This window comes from Acinonyx jubatus, chromosome A3 (assembly GCF_027475565.1).
Source record: "Acinonyx jubatus isolate Ajub_Pintada_27869175 chromosome A3, VMU_Ajub_asm_v1.0, whole genome shotgun sequence".
In the NCBI taxonomy this organism is placed as follows: Eukaryota; Metazoa; Chordata; class Mammalia; order Carnivora; family Felidae; genus Acinonyx; species Acinonyx jubatus.
This window is the reverse complement of record NC_069388.1, coordinates 37,983,126-38,004,192: the sequence shown is the minus strand read 5'-3', so window position 1 is coordinate 38,004,192 and position 21,067 is coordinate 37,983,126. Positions and strand designations below refer to the sequence as shown.

The window sequence follows — 21,067 nt, the reverse complement described above, 5'->3', positions numbered from 1 at the left end:
TCTCACCGCCCTTCAGCTTTCTATTTTACTTTCTCTCTTATTTAGCACATGGTTGTATATATATATATATATACATATATGTATATATATGTATATACATGTATATACATATATATACATATATGTATATACATATATATACATATATGTATATATATATAACCATTTCTTTGTAACTCCCCACGACTCTCCTGGCCTCCTCTCCCTCTGATCTATTTCATGGGCAAAACCTCAGTTCTGGTTGAATCCAATTATCCAACTTCCCTATCTATGTTAGTAGCCAAGCACATGGATGATGGGAAAAATACAATAGCTCAACTTTATTTTTTTAAATTTTATTAATGTTTATTTAGTTTTGAGAGAGAGACAGAGACAGAGACAGAGCACAAGCAGGGAGGGGCAGAGAGAGAGGGAGACACAGAATCTGAAGCAGGCTCCAGGCTCTGAGCTGTCAGCACAGAGCCAATGTAGGGCTTGAACCCACGAGCTGTGAGATCATGACCTGAGCTGAAGTTAGACACTTAACTGACTGAGCCACCCAGGCACCCCACAATAGCTCAACTTTAAAACCTGGTCTGTTTCCCATGTTCTCAAACCTCAAACAAGTATTCAGCACTGTTCCAAAATTGACGGCCCTTCCCTCACAATTTTGCCTTCTCTGGTATCCAAGATGACTATTTCATATCTACTCTCTCCAAATCCCCTACTCTTCCTCACTGACCTCACTGCATATTCCATTGAAGGAACAGGAGCTTTCCTCATCCATGAGAGTTGTATGGTTAACTCTCATATACTCACACTATATCTACACTCCTAACTGCATAGTTCATCTTCTTCTTCTTTTCAACTATTGCATGGAACAATCATCCCTGCTTCTATCAAAGGTCAATTCCCATACATAGATTCTTGCTTTCTTGATCAATTTACCCCTCAGCCCTTCCCTCTCAATCTGTCACCATTCATTTTCCCCTTTTTACTGGCTCAGTCTCAGCATCAGTGATGCCCTGGTATCTCTGATCTTAAAACAAATGAACCAGTGTGTCCAACTTTGGCTCAGATCATGATCTCACAGTTCGTGAGTTCGAGCTCCATGTTGGGCTCTGTGCTGACAGCTCAGAGCCTGGAGCCTGCTTCTGATTCTGTGTCTCCCTCTCTCTCTTCCCCTCCCTTGCTTGTGCTCGCTCCCTCTCCCTCTCTCTTCTCTCTCTCTCTCTCTCTCAAAATAAATTAAAAATAAAATAAAATGTTAAAAAAAACCCAAATGAACAAAATACCCTCCCTTAACCTCAAGTCTACATGGTTCCCCTTCATGGCAAAGCTTCCCTAAGACTTAATTATAGATGCTGTTTTTTTATTTTTATTTTTTATGTTACTTTAGAGAGAGAGAGAGAGAGAGAGAGTACATGAGTGGGGAAGAGTGATGGGGGAGAGAGAGAGAGAGAGAGAGAGAGAGAGAGAGAGAGAGAGAATGAATGAATCTTAAGCAGGCTCCACCCTCAGGGCTTGATCCCATGACCCTGGGGGATCATAACCTGAGCTGAAATCAAGAGTTGGACACTCAACTGACTGAGCCACCCTGGTGCCCCTAGATTCTGTTTCTTCTTCTTCACCCGCCTTTGCTACTTTACCCAGTAGAGGCTGGTATCTATTCCCATTCTTCTTAAACTGCTCTCATCAAGGCTTTCAACAATGGCCATGATGCCCAGTTGAATGGGCACTTCTCTGTCTTCATCTTTGCTCTCACAGCAGCATTCAAAATAACTCTTTCCTTAAGGCATTCTCCTCCCTTGTTGTCCATGACACAACTCTTGGTTCTCCTCCTATCACTTGGTAGGACATCTCAGTCTCGGTTCCCAGTCTATTTGACCACTTCTCTGCTCATCATCTTTACTTGGATGTCCCATAGGCATCTCAAATTCTATACATTCAATATAGATCCACTGATATGTATGCCCCCCCCATAAAACTGGAAGTTATCTTTGACTCCTCAGTTTTTCAACTCTGAAATATGACCCATTAGCACATCCTGTTGGCTCTGTGTCAGAACGGTGTCTTGCATCCATCCACTTCTTCACATGTTAGTCCACGTCCCTTCATCTCTTGCCTGGATTATTTTATTACAAAACCTCCTAACATGTCCGCACCCCTCCAACCCATTCTCCACAAACCAGACAGAGCCATCATCCAAAATCTCTTAATGACTCCTTCCTTGCTGATCTCAGAAGCACAGCTATATCTTTTATCATGACCTACAAGGCTCCACCCTCTTCTACAAATTCTAAAATCACTTTTTCCCTTATACTTACTCCCTTTCTCCAGTCTTTTTTCTGTCCCTTAGTCAAGTCAAAGTTTCCCACCTCAAGGTTTTGGTGTGTGGGATTACATTGCCTGAACTGCTCTCCTCCTAGTTCTTTGCAAAGATAGCCCTGTCTTATTCTTCAGCTCCAGGCTTCAGTGTCACTCTTCCACCAAGTCCTTCCTTGGCCACACTCTTTTAGTAGGTACCCGCAGGTATTCCCTATCTTTGCTCCCTGTTCATGTCCTGCTGGCACTTATTACCATCTACTTTACCATCTATTACTATTACTGCTAAGCACCTATTACCATCTACTTTACATCTATTACTTTACTTATGAATTAATTCTTCTCAGTCTCCCCTTCCAGAGCATAAGCTTGTACTCTGTTGAATCTCCAGTGTCTAGCACAATGCCTGCATATAGGAGACACTCAATATGTAAGTGCTAAATGAATGAATGGAATAATGGGATGCTTACTGTATAGTCAGGCTATGCTCTATACTTCTATGTACATTATGTCCTTTACCTGACTGCAACCCGGTATCTGAAATAAAGCTACAATTCATGTTCATTGAATTTCCTTTCAGCTCTCATAACAACCTAACAGTAACTATAATATCAGAGCCTGGGCATTTTAGGTGTACATATGCTCCAGTTCTCTTAAAGATGTCCAGAAATGGGAGGTTGTGTGGCTTCCTGAAAGAGGGCTGGCCTACGAGTTGGTCAACCTGGAATGAGTAGTATAGTCTTGAGGAAGTTCTTTCATTTCTCTGGGTTTTGGATTCCTCATGCAAGAAATGAGAGGTTGGGACTTAGTTTTCCAGGGGTCTTGCCGACAACAAAATTCTAGTGTTTGGTGAGTGCCTGCAACCTGCCTTTTAAGTAGAGCACCTCATCATGGTTGTGGGGGGTAGCACAGAGCTTAGATGAAGCCCTGGTTCAACCGAGTGAGCAGGGCAGTGACCATGCCTGCAACCACATGCTATGACCCTGACATACACCTGTCATATGCCCCTGTATCTTGATGGCACAAGAAGCGCTTCACTTAGATTGTTAGGACCAAGAACCTTCCAGGGCACAGCCATAGCAATTCTCCTGACAGCATCCACCTGTCCTTGAGTCTCAAGGGGGAGCCCACAGATGGCTCCCTGATGTTGCTTCAGGCTGAACATCTGGGATTTTGCGGGTGCTGAGTTTTTCTTTTAAAAAGAGTCTGTGTGGTCTACAGACAGCCCCTGCCACTTTGGCAAGCTCCATCTCACTGGCAAGTTTCCACAGCACTTCCATTTACACCGCATCCTAAATGGTGTGAAGAACTCCGACCCAAAGAATAGTAGAAACATACAGGGGCCTTCTAAGTAAAGTAAATTGAGTTAATGATTTGAGCAATCTTGGAGCAACAAGCATTCAGGGGCCCAGAGAAAAGATGCAGCCTCCTTAGAGGGTTGCTCGTTAAGGCTGTGATTGTGTCTCTTAGTTTTCCCCTGTGCTCACATCCCTGTCCTTCACTCACATTAGGAAGGTAGAAATGGTGCTCTTCTTGGGTCCATGGCACAGAATTCTTCCCTTATTTTGGACCCTGCCATTCTGTAACTGAGTTCTCTGGTTCTGGTCAGGCCCACTTGCCTTCTCTTCTTCCTCCCCTTTCCCCATTTATGAACAAATTTAGGGCCAAGGACACTGACATTCATTTTTGGGTTATCTCATAGCTTAGCATTGGGCCAGGCCTTGGAGAAGAAGCAGTGAAGGAACCACCGTCAGGCATGGGGACCACACTGGACTGCACCTCAGGGCAAGGAGGCCAGCAGTGAGAACTTGGAACAGAAAAGCTGTCTGCAGCAGGTGCCTTCAGAAGAGCCAGACTCATTATTTCCACCTGCTGCTCAGCAGTTAGAGTTACTCTCCTTGGGATTCCATAGCCTCTTCAAATATTTCCAGTTTCTTCCATTGGATACTTATTCCCATTTTAAGTGAGATTTATCTCATTTCATAGGTGTCTTATGAATTGCTTTGCTTCCATCAAACCCTCAACAGGAAAACTGTAGCTGTTTCACACGATAGGTGTGCCTTCCTGAAGGTGTCAGTGAGGGGAACACAAAGGAAAGGATCTTCTCAGCAGTTAGCCTTTTTCCAGCAAAGTATGGTATGCTGAACCTGTTCAAGAATAATGGATTAAACAGGAGGGGAAGCCTTGGGCCAGGATGACTTGGCAACTTTTGAAATGTTTTATCCCCTGTGGGCCAATGCACCACTGTAATACATGATTGCATATTGAAAGGATTGTTCTGGATTGTTTGGTTTTGAGCAGGCTGGTAAATTTTGACTGCAGAAGCCTCTTCCTCCACAAGATGGGCCAGATCCCAAGTTACACCAGGGACAGCCTATATGTTGTAAGGAATTTTACTTGCATGCTGCAGAACCTTATTCCTTCTTAGAAAGGCAACGAGGTTCTTACTTTTCTCACAGTCATAAAACAACTCCATTCTTTTGTCACTCAGTATCCATAAGTGCTAATAACTCCCTGAGACTTCCACACTTAAAGTTGTGTGAAGGAATGCTGTCCATGTTGGTATTAAGGGACTGCATAGAACTGATCCAGGCTTAGTTTGGGCTCAGTCCTTAAAAAAATGTGTACTCCACAAAGGGCAACTCCAAATAAGTTAATGAGTACTGGGATACAGACTTTGCCATTCTGCCTGACTTCAGTGAGGTGGCTTGAAGTAGATCACCCCTCATCAAGGACTTTCCCAAGAACTTGCAAAGCCTAGGGAAAGGGTGGGAGCATAAAAATATAACTCAATTGGTCCAAAAAAAGTCACCATGTTGAATAGAAGGCTGTCAGACCAACGGCTAGACTTTTAGGAGTGTTTGGGCACATGTAACCACAGTGATGGAATGCTCACCTCACAGCGCTCTCAAAGGTATTCTTTTTTTTTTTTTTAAAGTTTTAAATTATTGCTTCTCTTTATTGTACACGGTGTCCTATAAAGAAGATATATGTCTACAATTGAGCTTTGAAAGAGGACCACGGGGCCAGTTCCATTTAAAGGGAATGAAGTCAAGCAGTAAATTTGCTGGTCATTCTTTTCATATGGACTGTATCTTAGTCAGCAGTTGGTCTTTGATGTCATAACAATAGCACTGGGCCATGGAGGCAGAGGAGGATCCTCATAACACCGAAACTAGTCCACATTCATTACAATTTGAAGACCAGTCTGCAGGGTAGTACACATCAGGGAGCAAAGAGAGTGGGCTCCAGGGCTTGTGGGTTGCCTTTCCCAGTGAAAAATGGCCATCTCTTCTGTACCGTCCACCCTGCCCACTGCATTTTTTACAGTATTTTTAATTGAAGTCTGATACACATATGGAAAATGCACATATATAACTATACAGCCCAGTGAGATTTCATAAACTGAATGCATCTGTGTAGTCCACACTCACATCAAGAAACAGAACATTACTACCAGTGCCCCAGACAGCCCCTTTATGCTCCCTTCTAGTCACTTCCTTGACAAGGGTGACCAGTGTTCTCTCTTCTAGTTCTTCCTGGTTATTTTATATAAACAGAATCATCCATGTACTCCTTTGTGCCTGGCTTCTTTCAGTCAACATTACATTTGTGAAGTTGTACATGTTGTGACTAGTTGTTCGCTATCTGTGTGTGTACTTACTGATTATCTGTTCTACTGTTGACGGGCATTTCGCTGTTTCCAGTTTGGGGCTATTTAAATAGTGTTGCTCTGAGCATTCTTTTTCAGGGCTTGGAGTGCACATTTCTGTTGGGTATATTTCCAGGATGGGATTGCTGGGTCAGAGGGTACATTTATATTATTTTAATAGCTTGGAAACCAATTTTCCAAAGTGTTCATACCCGTTCACATTCCCTACAGGTGCTCCACCTTCTTGCCAACACTTGGATCTCTTCAGATTTGGGTTTTTTTTTTCTCATTTTTTCTTTCGGGCAGCATATTATAGTGATTTCATATTTTCAGTGGTCATATATTTTTTAAAATTATTTTTTCCTTTCTATCTAGCTATCTACCTAGTCAGTGCTCAATACTGTGACAATTGGCAAATTAATAAGCTATTAAGATAGCTGAAACGAGACTGGTCCCAACTCAACATCTGGGGTGCAAAGGGAGAAGAAATAGGGCACTGCAGGACATACCTGAAGTATAAGACACAGCCTACAAAACAGAAGATAAAGTACACTGGGGATTTAGGGGAGTCAGGAACTTGGCAAGAATAACTGAAAAAGATCTGGAACCAGAGTGACTGACTAGATATTAGCAATGTAGTACCATAAATAAAAACGGAAATATGATACTACTCTCACCTATGGGAAACATTTTAAAAAGCTGACGACTTGTTCCTCAGAAGACCTTGAGAAAATGGACTTTGTGACACATTGAAGAAAGGGAAAATTGGATTAGGCACAAGGAAGTTATCCTTCTGGCCAGCAACAGTCATTAAGAAAGCAGAATATACAGCTCAGAGAGTTCCTCAGGCTTCTGCCCCCAAGGCTTGTCCTGTTTCTCTTCTGTTATGTCTGAGAAAGGAAGGTAGGAAAGGGTGTCCCCCTTCATCAGGGAAGTGGTTGCAGGCTTAAATTGTTAAGGTTTGTGAGTGATGAATAACATATTTGTGGGCACAGTTCCATCCCTGCCATGGAGCACATGAATTTTAAGCAGTGAGACCGCACAAGGGAGGGCATTCAGAACGAAGACACACAGAGATCGACGTGCATTTCTTGACTAACAAACAACCTTTGGTGGGTGGAATCCTGTGCTGGCAGAGAAATCCACAGCCTTTTCTACCTCTAGTTTCTCAGAGGCAGGGTCCTTCCGGCCTCACGCTTCCCCTCAGCCTGATGCTGGCTCAGAGTCAGGCTGGGCTGCTCCACACCACAGCCCTAGGTGATGGCTGGGTCCCACCAGAAGTGCTCATCACATCCATCCAGCATCTGCTTCCGCATGGTGGGTAGCATGGGGAGGGGGCTGCTGTTTAACCAGGAGGACAGCTGCTTTCCCAGTCTCTTCTCTCAAGCTGCCCCTGCTCTTTCTTTTCCTTTTCCCACATGGGAGCAGAAGCCAAGAATAGCCTTTTTAGAAGCATCACTGATTGGCGTGAGGCAGAATGTGTCAGCCACATGGAGCCAAGCCTGGACTACAGCAGTTCTGTGGTATCTTTCCCTCTACATGAGGTGCTCTGAACAATCAGATGTTAAACCTGGGTTTCCTCATATTGCTTTGCCTCAGTTTCTTCAGCTGCAAAATGGAGATAATCCCCATTGGGCTATTTTGAGTTAAAGGTGTAAATACATCTAACGTCTTTACAGCAGTGTCCGGCATAGAGTAAATGCTCAGTGTTAGCTTTTGCATCATCGTTATCAGTTTTGAAGATGAAATTCACAAATTAGAATTATCCCATTAGGATGTCTATTCTTAGGTGAAGAAAATGAAATGCAGAGAGTTGAAGTGACTTGCCCAAGGTCACACAGCTCTATCATACCCATGAGTTAAACCATTCCTATACATCAAGGGTGGTTGGTCCTTGCAACATTATAAGTTCCCAGTGATTTATCTATTACTGTTATCCCATTTTACTGAACAGGACACAGAAGCAGAGAGAAACGTGAGACTTTTGCCTAAGGGTACACATGTTAGTGAGAAGCACAAGTGAACTTGAAACAAATCCAAAGCCCATGCCTTTTGCCACTCTGTCGGGCCTGGTGACTAGTTTGTGCTGAAGGGATAGTGTGGCCCAAGCAAAACCTTAAGAGTGCCCGTTGCCTCTGCCTTTCTGTGCATTTGATCATCATGAGAGGAACATGTGGCAGGTAGCTCACTGGTTGCAGAAGTATGGGAGACACATGGAAGAAACCCAGCCCCAGCCCACAGGTTGCAACTTAGCCTGCCTAGATCTACTGAACCCCAGATGATCTGCAGACCCATCAGCATGAGAATACATGCTTATTGTTACAGCCACTGAGTTTGAGGGTACTTGGTCGTGCAGCATAATTGGGCAATAGATGAATAATACCTGACCTGTATTGAGTGTTTTCTGGGACTTGCGGCTTGTAAGATACGCATCTTGAATGGTGCTTCTTAAACTGTGACATGCATATATATGATGAGTCTGGGGCCCTTATAAAATGTAGATCCTGACTCAGTTGTTCTGGATGAGGCCTGAGATTCTAAGATCCCAGGAGATGCCGTTGCTGTTCCACAGAATGCACTCTGGGTGCAAAGGCAGAGAAGTCACCCCAAGCTTCTCATCTGTGTCTCCGAGCCACAGCTGCACCTGGTGAACATCGAGGCAGCAGATGGGTAAGGGAAGGACAGTCCCTGCCCTCCAATGAGAATTCTGGGTGGGTTTATAATACTGTGCACTCATACTGTCTGGCGTAGCCAGGAGATCAGCTCATATTAACATTTCCTCAACCCATTTCATGGGCTAAGGATTAGAATCACCTAATGAGATCTCCCCTTTTTTACTTTTTGCCCTTTCTACTTCCTGGAATTTGAAGGTTCATGGCAATAAAACTGGCGTCCAATTCGGGGCGCCTGGGTGGCTCAGTCGGTTAAGCATCTGACTTCAGCTCAGGTCATGATCTCGCGGTCCGTGGGTACGAGCCCCGCGTCGGGCTCTGTGCTGATGGCTCAGAGCCTGGAGCCTGTTTCAGATTCTGTGTCTCCGTCTTTCTCTGACCCTCCCCTGTCCATGGTCTCTCTCTGTCTCAAAAATAAATAAATGTTAAAAAAAAAAACAGGCGTCCAATTCATTTGGGGGTCATAACCAATACCAGATTTCTAAGTCACAATGTAACTGAGTCCCCAGGCAAGAGATACCAAGTCTATTTCTGGTTTTCTTAAACTCTAGTCAGGGAAGGCCTGGGACAAGAAGATGAGGGAAGTGATGGACAGAAGCTTATGGAGGAAACTGAGTCTTCTGCTGGGACATCTTTCCAACCTGTTTTTCTGTCCAGCACCTAACTTTCCCTCTACCACCGTCACCTGGAGAATTGAGCCCCATGAAATTTCCATACTTTGGGCATCCTGGAAAAATAGGAGAATTCTCTGCAAGAAGACAATCTCTTCTCTTCTTCCTTCCATTTTTCATAATACAATTGAGTCTTGAACAACAGGGGTCTGAATTGCATGAGTCCACTTATGTGGATTCTTATTGGTTTTGTTGATAAATACAGTATAGTTCTGTAAATGTATTTTCTCTTCCTTATGATTTGCTTAATAACATTTTCTTTTCTCTAGCTTGATTATAAGAATACAGTATATAATATGTATAACATACGAAATATGTGTTAAGCAACTGTTTATGTTATCAGTAAGTCTTCTGGTCAACAGTAGCCTATTGGATGTTAAGTTTATGGGGAGTCAAAGTTATACGTGGATTTTTGACTGCATTGTTCGAGAATCAGTTGTATATTGCAGAACACAGTCTACAAATGGTTTAACTGTAAGAGGATCTCTTCCTGAGACTCAACGTCCAAATTCTCTGAAGTTTTCCAGTGGCATCCGTAGATTGTTCCAGATCCCAAACATGTTATGTGAGTGCCTTAAAAAGATTGCCACAATTTCCTAATTAAGCTAAACATACACCTATCGTATGACCCAACCATTCTGCTAAGTATTCACACAGGAGAAATGAAAGCATATGTCCATGCAAAGACTTATACCTGAATATTCATAGCATCTTTATTTTAATAGGTCCAAATTGGAAACAGCCTAAATGTGCTTCAGTGGATGAGTGGATAAGCATGTTGTATGCATACAGTGCAATACTAATTGGCAATAAAAAGGATCAAACACTTTATACATAAAACATGGATGATTCTCAAAGTCATTATGGTGAGCAAAGAAGCTTGTTGTACTGTAAATTCTGTATGATGTTAGTTACATAAAAATCTAGGAAATGCAAAAGCTATAGTGACAGAAGGCAGCTCAGTGGCCCGGAGATTGCTGGAGAATGAAGGAAGAATCACAAAGGAGCACAAAGAAACTTTCAGAGATGATAGATTTATTTATTATCTTGATAGCAGTGCTGGTTTGACAGGTGTCAAAGCCCACTGGATTGTTCACTTTAAATATGCATGGTTCCCTTTATGTCAATTACACCTCAATAAAGCTCTGTTTTTAAAAATAATAACACAACTGCCACTTTTCCCTCTATCTTCTTCCCACTGCTATCTCCAAGAGGCAGTTGGGAGCCAAGGCATGTTTTTCATTTGTTTCATTGGCATGGGCATGGATATTCTATCTAGATGCCTTTGGGAGTAAGTTAACACCTGGGGGGCTTATGGCATCATTTCCAGCTTCCCTGGATCCTTCATATAGATTCTAACCACATCTTGTTATTTTTGAAAATAGAGATGTGGTGTCTGGCAGAAAGTGGCCTATTGCATTCACAGACTACCTTCCTTTTTCCAGGTCACTTATGTGAACATCTGGGGATTGGAGCACCCCAAACCGTGAGTCTGGCAGCCCAGGGTCCCAAACTTGAAGACAGGCCCTGCAGCACTCTCTCTGCCAGGGGGTAAAGGGGTACTGCTCTGTTACAGAGGTATATCAGTCCCAGACAGTGCTCTATGCAAGATGACTTGGTTTACTAAAGTGTGCATGGGTCAGACCAAGAGGAAGAAGGAGTAATTAATCCACTGTTTTTATATCTACTTAGTTTACAGAAACAACTTTTCAGTGACACATGCCGGTCAGTGCTTGGGGAGTTGATGAAGCTACATTTATCAAGGCATCTGGGCCTCTGCCTTTTTAAGGCATTAGATGACAATCCCATATATCTTTGAGGACTTTCTATTGTTGCTCACTCTCCTACCTAAAATAGCACACAAGCACAGAATCAGGCTCTCAGGAGAGAAAAGACCAGTTATCTCTTTATACACCAGCAATTTGAGGGTTTGCCCGGGCCTGATCTTTCCCATTCCTACAATTTTGGAATTCCCTCTGTTCCCAGCTGCTCTGGGAGGGCATAGCATGGCCTGATTCTGTTGCTGCCCATAGCATGTACCTTTCTGAGACTAACAGGCCTCAACCTTGTTAATGATGGCAAGAAGCAGCAGGTGCCTCATGGAAACTCTGCCCCATAGCTTTCCTATACCATCACTATCTAGAAAAGTGGTCACTATCCCCATGCCTAATGTGTGAGTAGTGCTTCATTTAGTTTGGGTTCTCCCACAAGGAAACTCTGAGACAAAGAGCAAGTAGTATATTTGGGAGATGATCCCAGAAAGCTTTGGTAGGGGAAAAGGAAAGAAGGCAGAGAAGGGAGAAGCCATAAAGTTATGTTATCAAGACAATGACCACAGTGGGCAGTGAGTGTTTAGTCCCAAGAGGAACACTGGCCACTAGCATATTGACTTTATTAGCATTGTATTTCATCTAAAATATGGACTCATCAGCCACAGAAAGAAGGAAATTAAATTTTATCTTTTATGTTCATGGCTTCTTATGAAGTTCTTACTGAAGTAGAGCACAGAAAAGATTTAAATAAAATGCAAAATGAGATCTGTTTCTTAATAGCATACTCCTCCATTACTTCATAAACTCACTGCATATAATCTGGGCATTAAAATGACACCCCTAACTCATCCTCTGAAGAATCTTCTGTCCTTTAGGAAATGAATACAGAGGGATACCCTAGCTGTCACTGAAGACAGAAGCTTCATCACCATCTTTTTTTTTTTTTTATAGATTAAAAAATCCTGAGCCAAGGTTTGCAGAAGATGTTCTCAGAAGATGAAAGAGAAATGAGAGGACCACAGAAACCATTAAAATGCTATAAAATAAGACCAATGCAAACAAGTTGAAAAAAAGATTGAGATAATCAAATCTGGAGAAGACAGAGAAACTATTAAATAATAGACTTCAAATCCTACATGAGATGGTTTTTGAAAAGTTAATGAATAGTGGGGAAAAAAGGCAAACATGAAATAAAGATGTAGCATAAAAGATTCAAAGGACACATCAGAGGGAAAATATTGTGACACTGAGGGTTTTTAAAAGACACAGAATATGGTGGGATTCTTTCCTTTGGAAGCTTTAAAACCAAAATAGATTCTTCTTTACTGAATGGATAGTTCTCATGACTTCAAAGATCAATGATCAAGACTCAAAGATCAATGCCTTTTATAATATGGCTGGCAAAGAAAGAACAAAGGGGCTACACAAACAATAAAACTTCCTTTTGGTTTGTATACAGGAAAATTAAATTAAGAAATAAAATTATAGTGTTTCAGTTCAAGGTGGCAGATCAGGCATTTTCATTTACTTCTTTTCCCTCTCCAAATTCTACTGAAAAGGCAGCTGAAATACAAGTAAGTAAATAAATCCAGAACAGACATGTAAAGCAGAGAAGTTTCACCTACAGAAGAAGGAATGATTTCTAGTTGACATGAAATAAATTGTATCCAACTGAAAGTGAAACACTAAAGGAGTTGAGAAAAAGTGAGTTTCTTTAGAGGAATTCTTATAATATCAAGAATAGAAGCTGTGTCAGTTGTACTACTAGGTATTTACTCACATGACATGAAAATATATGTTCACAGAAAGGCCTGTACAAGAATGTTACCATGGTCTTTTAAAAAAATATATCCAACGCATGGGAAATGATCAAAATGTTTACCAATGGGGGGGATAGAGAAATAAATTATGATATAGTTATACAATGGAATACAACTCACCAATAAAAAAGAGAAATCTACTGATACACACACCAATACAAAAAAATCCCAAAAACATGTTGAGCAAAAGAAGCCAGAGACACACACACAAAATTGCACACCTGTGATGCCATCTACATGAAGATCTGGAACAGGCAAACTAATTGTGATGAGAGGAGTCAGACACTGGTTGCCTCTGGGAGGAATGAACTGCCAATAAAGATTCACAAGAAGGCTTTCTGGGATGATGTAGACATTCTATATCCTAATTTTGATGGTGGCTACATGGGCATATACAATCGTCAACAATGGAACTGAACTTTTAAGATTATTTTATTGTATGTAAATTATTCATTACTTTTAAAAACTTAAAAAATTCTAAGAGAGAGAAAAAAGAGAGTAAAAAGGAAGAGGAAAAGGAGAGGAGGGGAGAAGAAGGAGGGAAGAGAAGAGAAGAGGCAAGGATATAGAAGTTAGAAAAAGGTGAGGACAGGAAACTGATTAAAGAGTGGATAAGCAAGGAGATTACTCAAGAAATGTTCTCACCACGAAGACAAACTTGGGGCTTCAGATTTAAAGGGTCCACTGAGTGCCAACCAGAACAAACTACTAAAGTCTTAAATCTAAACACAACATGATGACATTTCTGAACATTATGAATAAGTGAAAAATCCTAAAAGCTTCTAGTTTAAAAAAATAGCCAGCTACAAAGACATAGCATCCGATTTTGAATGAAACATGAGCTGATGTAATAAAATTGGATTTTATCTTCAAAATTCTGAGGGGAAACAATATGGAACATGGCCAACTGCCAAATTAGCATGTAAGTGTGAGAACCAAATAAAGATATGTTAAAAAATTTAGGATCTCAGAGAGTTTAGCCTTTGATAAAACCTTCCTAAAATAACTTTTTGAGAATGTTTTCCAACAAAATAAAAGATGAAAATATGAGATTCAAGTAGCAGCAACAGCCAGTAAAGAAATAAGTAAATTTTATAGTTATGTCTAGATAATTATTAGAAACATAAATGAAACTGCTAAGAAATGATTCCTAAGAGTTATAATGAAAAAGAAAGAAAGAAAGAAAGAAAGAAAGAAAGAAAGAAAGAAAGGAAGGAAGAAAGAAAGAAGAAAAAAGAAATAGAAAGAAGAATAATTTAGCCTAAATATTCAGATAATATGATTAAAAGCTGAGAGATACACAGGACACAGAGAGAAACAGAATATCAGAATCTTGTTTTTGGAGGCTTTAGGTTATAAATATGGATTGATTCTCAGCACTGATAAAAAGTGTAAGTTCAAATCTGTTAAAATGTTGAGAATAACAGCAATAGAACACTTTCAATACTTGAGGAAAAATGAACAAAGTAAATAGTATTTAAGTACTTACTGAATGTTTAAGTGCTAAGCTCTGATAAATTACTTAGTATGCATTCAGTGTTTTAATTTTTACAACAGCACCAGGAAATAGCTATTATATATATAATTTACAGATGAGGAAATTAATATAAAGGCTAAGTCTCTTGCCAAAGGTTACACAGATAAATTGGAGAGTAAGAGGCAAAATGGAAAAAATTGTGGAAATTTGAAAATACTACACAAAATGGGAAAAATATCTTCAAATCTATCAGTAATCACAACAAATATAAATGAGTTAAATTCATTGATGTGTTGCATGGAAACAGAAAATTGAGCTATCAGTTATTAATGAGAGCTATTTAAATTTAAAAAAAAAGTTAGACAATGTTTTAAAGTAAAGGTTGGAAAAGGACATTCGACAAATCTCAAAAGAAAAAGAAATAAAACAAGAGTTGCAACATTAATATCAGACAAAAAAGTATTCAAGACAAAAGTCAATAAAATGATAAATAAGGAATTTTATCTTGATAAAATATAACCACCAAAAAAGGTTATTTTATGTCCTAACACCATGGATTCGAGACAAGTAAAGCAAAAATTAATGGGATAATGAGAGAAAAATCAACAACAGTAGGATAAAAGTGAAATTAATTTTCTTGAGAAATCAGTAAAATAGCGGACAGTAAATAAATCAAGTTGGAGGGTTTTCAAAATATAATCAACAATCTTGATCTGATAGGTTTTATAAAGAGATCCAAGAGTGTGCATCATAAAACATAAAGAATATACAGTTATGAAATATTTGCAAAATATGCTTGTACTATGTATAAACTTTATAGTGATAAAGTATAATTTATCAGTTTATAAAAATATATAATTTTCTGGGAAAACATAATTTATCAAAATTGACTCAAGAAAATTTATATTATCTGAATAGACTACTAGCCATGGATTAACATGGAATGATAATCAGTAATCTCAAGGAAAGAGGTACCAAGCCTAAAAGCACTTATGAATGAATTATAACAACCTCATAAGAAAGAGATGATTATTATTTAAAGTGCTAAAGTGAAAAAAAAAATGAAGATTTTAACCTCATCCCAGGGAACTCTAATGATACACTATTGAAATGGATACTGCTAGCTTTCATGCTCGCACCAAGAAAACTGTAAGCATATATTTCTATAACTTTCCTATATTCTAGAACTAACAAATTGGAGAATATAACAACAAAAAATAAAACCCTATCCACAATAGGAAACAAACCTAGGTATGATAGGACAAGTGGCTATTCACTTGGACGAAAACCAAAGTTGTATCTTCATCTTAAAACTTAAACCCACAAATAACTTCAAAGCAGACTGTTGTTCTGAACAACAGCAGCCAACAACAATAAGGAACTATAAAACTGTTAGAACAAAATATATTTAAAGATTCTGACAATCTTTATTTGAGGAACCTTTTTGTAAGTAAAGCAAGACAACCGAAAATCATAAAAGGATTCAGAGTTGATTACATTCAAAACAGAAAGTTTTTTGGGGCACCTGGGTGGCTCAGTGAGTTAAGCATCAGACTTTTGCTCAGGTCATGATCTCATGGTTTGTGAGTTTGGGCCCTGTGCTGGGCTCTGTTCTGACAGCTCAGAGCCTGCTTCAGATTCTGTGTCTCCCTCTCTCTCTCCCTCTCCCCCTCCCCGATTCATGCTCTGTTTCTCTCTCTCTCAAAAATAAATAAGACATTACAAAAAATAAATAAAGTAGAAAGTTTTTAATGACCAAAGGCAGCATAAACAATATTAAAAGGTGAGTGCAAGATTGGTCTAAACATTTACAAAGCATATGAGACAAAAAATGAATATGGTAGATATTTGGAAACATAGCCACAGTAATTTCTCCCATTGCTATACACACATTCCTTTGCAATATTACTTTTCTGGTCCTCCAATCAAGAGGAGTCTATTCCCTGTGCCCTAGACTCTGAGCTGGCCCAGTGATTTATTTGGCTCATAGAATGTAGCTGAAGTTGTACAAGTTCTTCAAGAGGCTTTGCAACTTTTGCTTTTACTCTCTTGCTGCTCTAAGTCCACCACGTCAGGCTCTGTGGGCTAGGTTCCTTGAAGATGAAAGACTCTGTGGAGACAGAGCCTAGGTGACAGCCAGCATCATCCATCAGACATATGAGTGAGGTCATCCTGGACTATCAAGCTCATGTCAAGCAAACACTAGGCTAGAGCCACATGAGTAATTCCAGGTGAGATCAGCAGAAGAACCACCCAGCTGAGCCTGGAGCAAGTATTCTTGATGAGCTAACAAAATAATGGTTGTTTCTAGCCACTAAATATTGGGGTAGTTTGTTATGTAGTAATAGCTAAGTGGGACAGTCATCCATAATTTATAAAGAATTCCAGGGAGAAGAGCCACCACCTGTCTGGATAATGGGAAGGCAAGCCATGAAACAAGAAATACAATGGCTGTTGACTTGAATCAGAGCTGGGAGTCTTTCTGCTGAATAGGAACAAGAACTTGGGCTCCAGTATCAGCCTGCCTGGTTCTGAAGCTTGGCCCTGTCCCCATCACAGATGTGTGGCCTTGGACAAGTTACTCAAATCTCTCCAGGCCTCAGTTTCCTCATCTATAAAATGAGTATACAAAGACTCAAATTCTCTGTCAATCCCACAGAATCATTGTAGGAAACGTACTTGTATTAAATACAAATAAATGTTGCTTTTGCTTCTACTGCTATAAATGGCTCTGATGACCTCTTCAGTACCAGAAGCTAAGTTGTTTTACTGAAGGCAAGTAGAGTGATAAAGGGAGAAAGAGCTCATAAAGACAGTAGTTAGGAGATAGAGAACAAAGACACTAAGTTACATTTCAGAGTTTGGGTTGCTTTAATGGCATTGTAAAAATAATCAATTTGATGGTTTATAATACTTGCTTATATCTCACTGTCTTAATAAATTCTAACTTTCCTATTAAAATCTGTAGAAATTTATGGTTTTAAATCTGACTGAGATTCAGTAGAGAGGTAGTCATGTGAATTTCAAATAAAAGAAATATAATAATAGTTGTTATTATTGCCTGGGGATTCCATATTTTGGGATGTTCTATCTTCCAGACTGCTTTTATTATATATCATTGTTTTCTGACTATTATTAAAGACCTCAAAGAACTAGTCTGCGTCTCTGAACATGAGACACTTATTTCAATGAAGAGCTTAGATTTCATTCAAAAGTGAAAAAAGTTAATGTTTCTGTACATTTTTATGCAGCTGTTGCAGACAACCAGACAATTTCTTATCAGATATTTTTAAATATTCAAAATGGTGTGACGACTAACATCATTGGTTTCATGAGCCACTTGAAATATAGTGCTTCTAGGTGGGCAACCTTGGACAAGTTACCTAACCTCAGTTCTTTTAGTTGAATCAAGAATAATGATAGTGCCTGATTCACAAGACTTTTGTTGATATATGTAAACTGCTAAGGACAGTGCCTGACACATAAAAGACACTTGAGAAATCTTAGTCATGATTGTTGTTATTCTTACTACTATTTTATTGGGTGTCCTTAATAATGTCAAAACAACCAGATCTTAAATAAGGGAGTATCTCTTCTTAAATGACCCCAAAGATATTACAGTTTGGGTAAATAAACGAACCATGTTTATTTCTCACTCCAACCTCATATTTTAGAATATTTTAAGCAGAAATAACAAGAACAATCATGTAGTCTAGGGACTGATTAACTTCCTGGTTACAAAGAATGAATTTAGCAGCTTAAAATATCACAGAACCAACACATTTAAATGGATTTTGAGATGGGTTACACATGTCCAGTAAACAGAAAGAATATAGTGTCTGCAGTTTTGTTTTTAAATACACCTGCTACTAGTGAATTCAGTGTCCTGGGCTGAAAACAATAACCTAAATGTTTTTTGCAGACCTCCTCACTTGGTGGGACATATTCTCTCTCTCTCCATTTGAATGGTAAGATCTTTGGAGAGCCAGAGAAATAACTTTAGTCAGGAAGAATATAAAACTTTTATAATAACAAATTACAAAAGAGAGTAAAATTATGAACCAAACTGTTAAACTCATCATTCTGCCTGGATAAGTGCATTGAGTGGACAGAATAATCAAACACTATTGCAAGATAAGCTGAAGCTGGTGGATTAGCAGCTGCTTGGGACCCAAGATACTCCTAGGAGCATTACTCCTTCTAAATCCCCCATTTCTTTTACCTCTTGGGGAACTTCTTCAGCCAAAGGCCCCTTTGAGAATTTAATCCACTTCCCCTTTGCAGCTGCCACTTCCACCAGCTGCTTCTCTCATTACCTTACTGCTCAGGCAGAAAAGGCCAACCCCAGGTTATTCTAATGATAGCAAACACCTCATAAAGAAATCTGCCAAATTTACTTTTCCATAGAACATCATTTTTATAGCTTTTCATGAGTCCATGAGGAAAGAAAGCATCATGTATAAAATATGACTTCCAGAAATCTTGAAGATATTAAGAATTATGCCGGCAGTCGTAGACTGGTGGGTGTCGCACCATCTACAGAATGGGAGTGTCTTCGTTTCCCCAAAGGAATCCGGTAAGTCTGTCATTGTACCTGTTTGCCCACAGAAGACGGGCAGGCCCCACAAATTTAGAACATCTTCAGAGATGCCCCAAATTAAAATTTCTTTTTAATGGGTATTTATTTCGAGAGACAGAGAAAGAGAGAGAGAGAGAGAATGTAAGGGAGGGGCAGAGAGAGAGAGATACACAGAATCTGAAGCAGACTCCAGGCTCCAAGCTGTCAGCACAGAGCCCTATGCTGGGCTTGAACTCACAAACTGAGAGATCATGATCTCAGCTGAAGTTGGTCGACCAACCCAGAATGAGCTACCCAGGCGCCCCAGAAATGTCCCAAATTTAAAAGAAGTGTAGGCTCTGGGTGTATTCTTTTCCATTCCTGGTTTTGTATTTGTATGCAAGGATCACCTTGCTTTAGTCTATAACATCCTGGCAGAGAGAAAACTTGGTATAAGTAATCAAGAGTTTGGAATGCATGAAAATTGGCTAGTTTCCTAATCTCTCTGTGCCTTAGTTTTTGCATTTGTAAAGGGGGCATATTAACAGTATAGTACCTCATTAAATCAATGAAATTCTGTAAAGCACTTAATACAGTGGCACACAGGCACATAGCAAGCACTACAGAAATATTTAAGTGAATTCTCTAACCATTTTTTTTCACAAAAATTACATTAAAAAGTACATTAGCAGGGGCAATGGTTGTAAAGTCCTTTGGGAACAATGAATACTACTTATCTCCACACTGCAGAGCAAAGAGTTTAAAAGAGCTGGTTTGAGGAAGAGATTTTAGGAGGCAGAAAATTACCGAGGCTTCCTGGGAAAATCCTTGCTGACTTCTACCCATGCTCCAAGTTGACAGTTGTAACACTCAAGGAAAAACGCTTTCCAGGGCAGTGACAAGAAATCTATACCTGAGCAATCCTTTATTCGGAAAACATAATTAACCTTGTGTCTGGAGCCCCCTCACTTCTCCCCAAAGGCGACCCCCTCTCCAGCCTTGGAGCGCAACGGATGCTCAGAATCTCATTCCTAAAGCGACCCACAAGAGGGGCAGAATGCTGAAAGTCTTTACTATATTTTTAAAAGCCCCAGGTGACTCGGGCCCCAAGCACGACAGGTGGCTTGACTCCGCCCCCTCCGCAAGGCTGGGGAGGGACGTGGGAGGCACGTGGACCGCGCGGGAAAACATGGTGTCTGGCCATTTTCCTCCGGGACATTATTTCCTGACCCTTGGCGATGCTTTCTGAAGGGGCAGACTCCCTGGGGTTCTTTCTCCCAAACCCAGTTTGGGGGTATTACCCTATAGTTAAGAGTCTCCTGCCGTTCCCCTCACCCCCCAGAGTAACATTACTCAGCCACTAAAGGGCAATCAAAGACTGTCAGCACCCCAAAAGAAACACATACCAAGCCGCCCATCCCAAGCCTCGCACCCCCAGGTACCTGACCTGTGAAAAACCTGGAGGACAGCATCTGCCAGACCTCATACGGGGTTCAGTCTCCAGGCACGCAACCCCACTCCGTCTCTGCCTAAGACAGGTTGTCCCCGCAAGACCGTTGGTCTTTGGTGGGGCGGGGGACCCGCCCCCTCGCATCCAGCCTGCGCTTGCTCAGCACCCTGCCACCCGGTCCCCGCTGCCACGCGCGCCCCTCTCTGGCGGCGCACTCACCTGCAGCTGCGTCCGGCTGGCGTTGCCCGCGGCCGCGTCCGGCCCGTCAGCGGCTCCCGAACCGCGCAGCACTGTGATGTGCAGCGTGAGCAGCAGCAGCCCCAGCAGCAGCAACAGCTCGGCCGCCAGACGCACCATCCTCTTGAGGCGCGCGGCTTTAGGACCCGGCGCGGCGGGCGGCGGCGGCGGCGGCGCCGGGGGAGGCGGAGTTGGAGCCCGGGAGCCCGGCAGCGCGGCTCCCGCCTCGGCCCCCGCTGGGCCCCCGCTCCCCGGGCCCGCGGGGCTGGCGCTGGGCTCAGCGGGGCGCGCCGGGCCGGGGGAGCAGGAGCCGCCGCCGCCGCCGCCGCCGCCGCCGCACCACGGCGGAGCCACGGCGGGGCCGGGGGCGTCCAAGCCGGCTGCGGAGCAAACCCCGGCGCTCCCCGGCGGCGGCGGCGGGGACGGGGGGCTGCCCGGGACCCGGGCCGGGCCG

At 41.4% G+C, this 21,067-nt stretch overlaps 1 protein-coding gene across 2 annotated transcripts in view; it reads right to left on the bottom strand.

Annotated features, from left to right (window-relative positions):
- The window catches only part of ISM1 (isthmin 1), a 74,737-nt gene extending 53,914 nt beyond the window's left edge, over positions 1–20,823 (bottom strand). The window contains exon 1 of one of the 2 annotated variants that reach the window (XM_027069561.2): positions 20,596–20,823. In XM_027069561.2, the coding sequence (XP_026925362.1) occupies positions 20,596–20,733 (138 nt within the window). In that variant the 5' untranslated portion in view covers positions 20,734–20,823. The other variant, XM_027069560.2, reaches the window with a different exon arrangement.
- Positions 20,824–21,067: the final 244 nt, after the last annotated feature.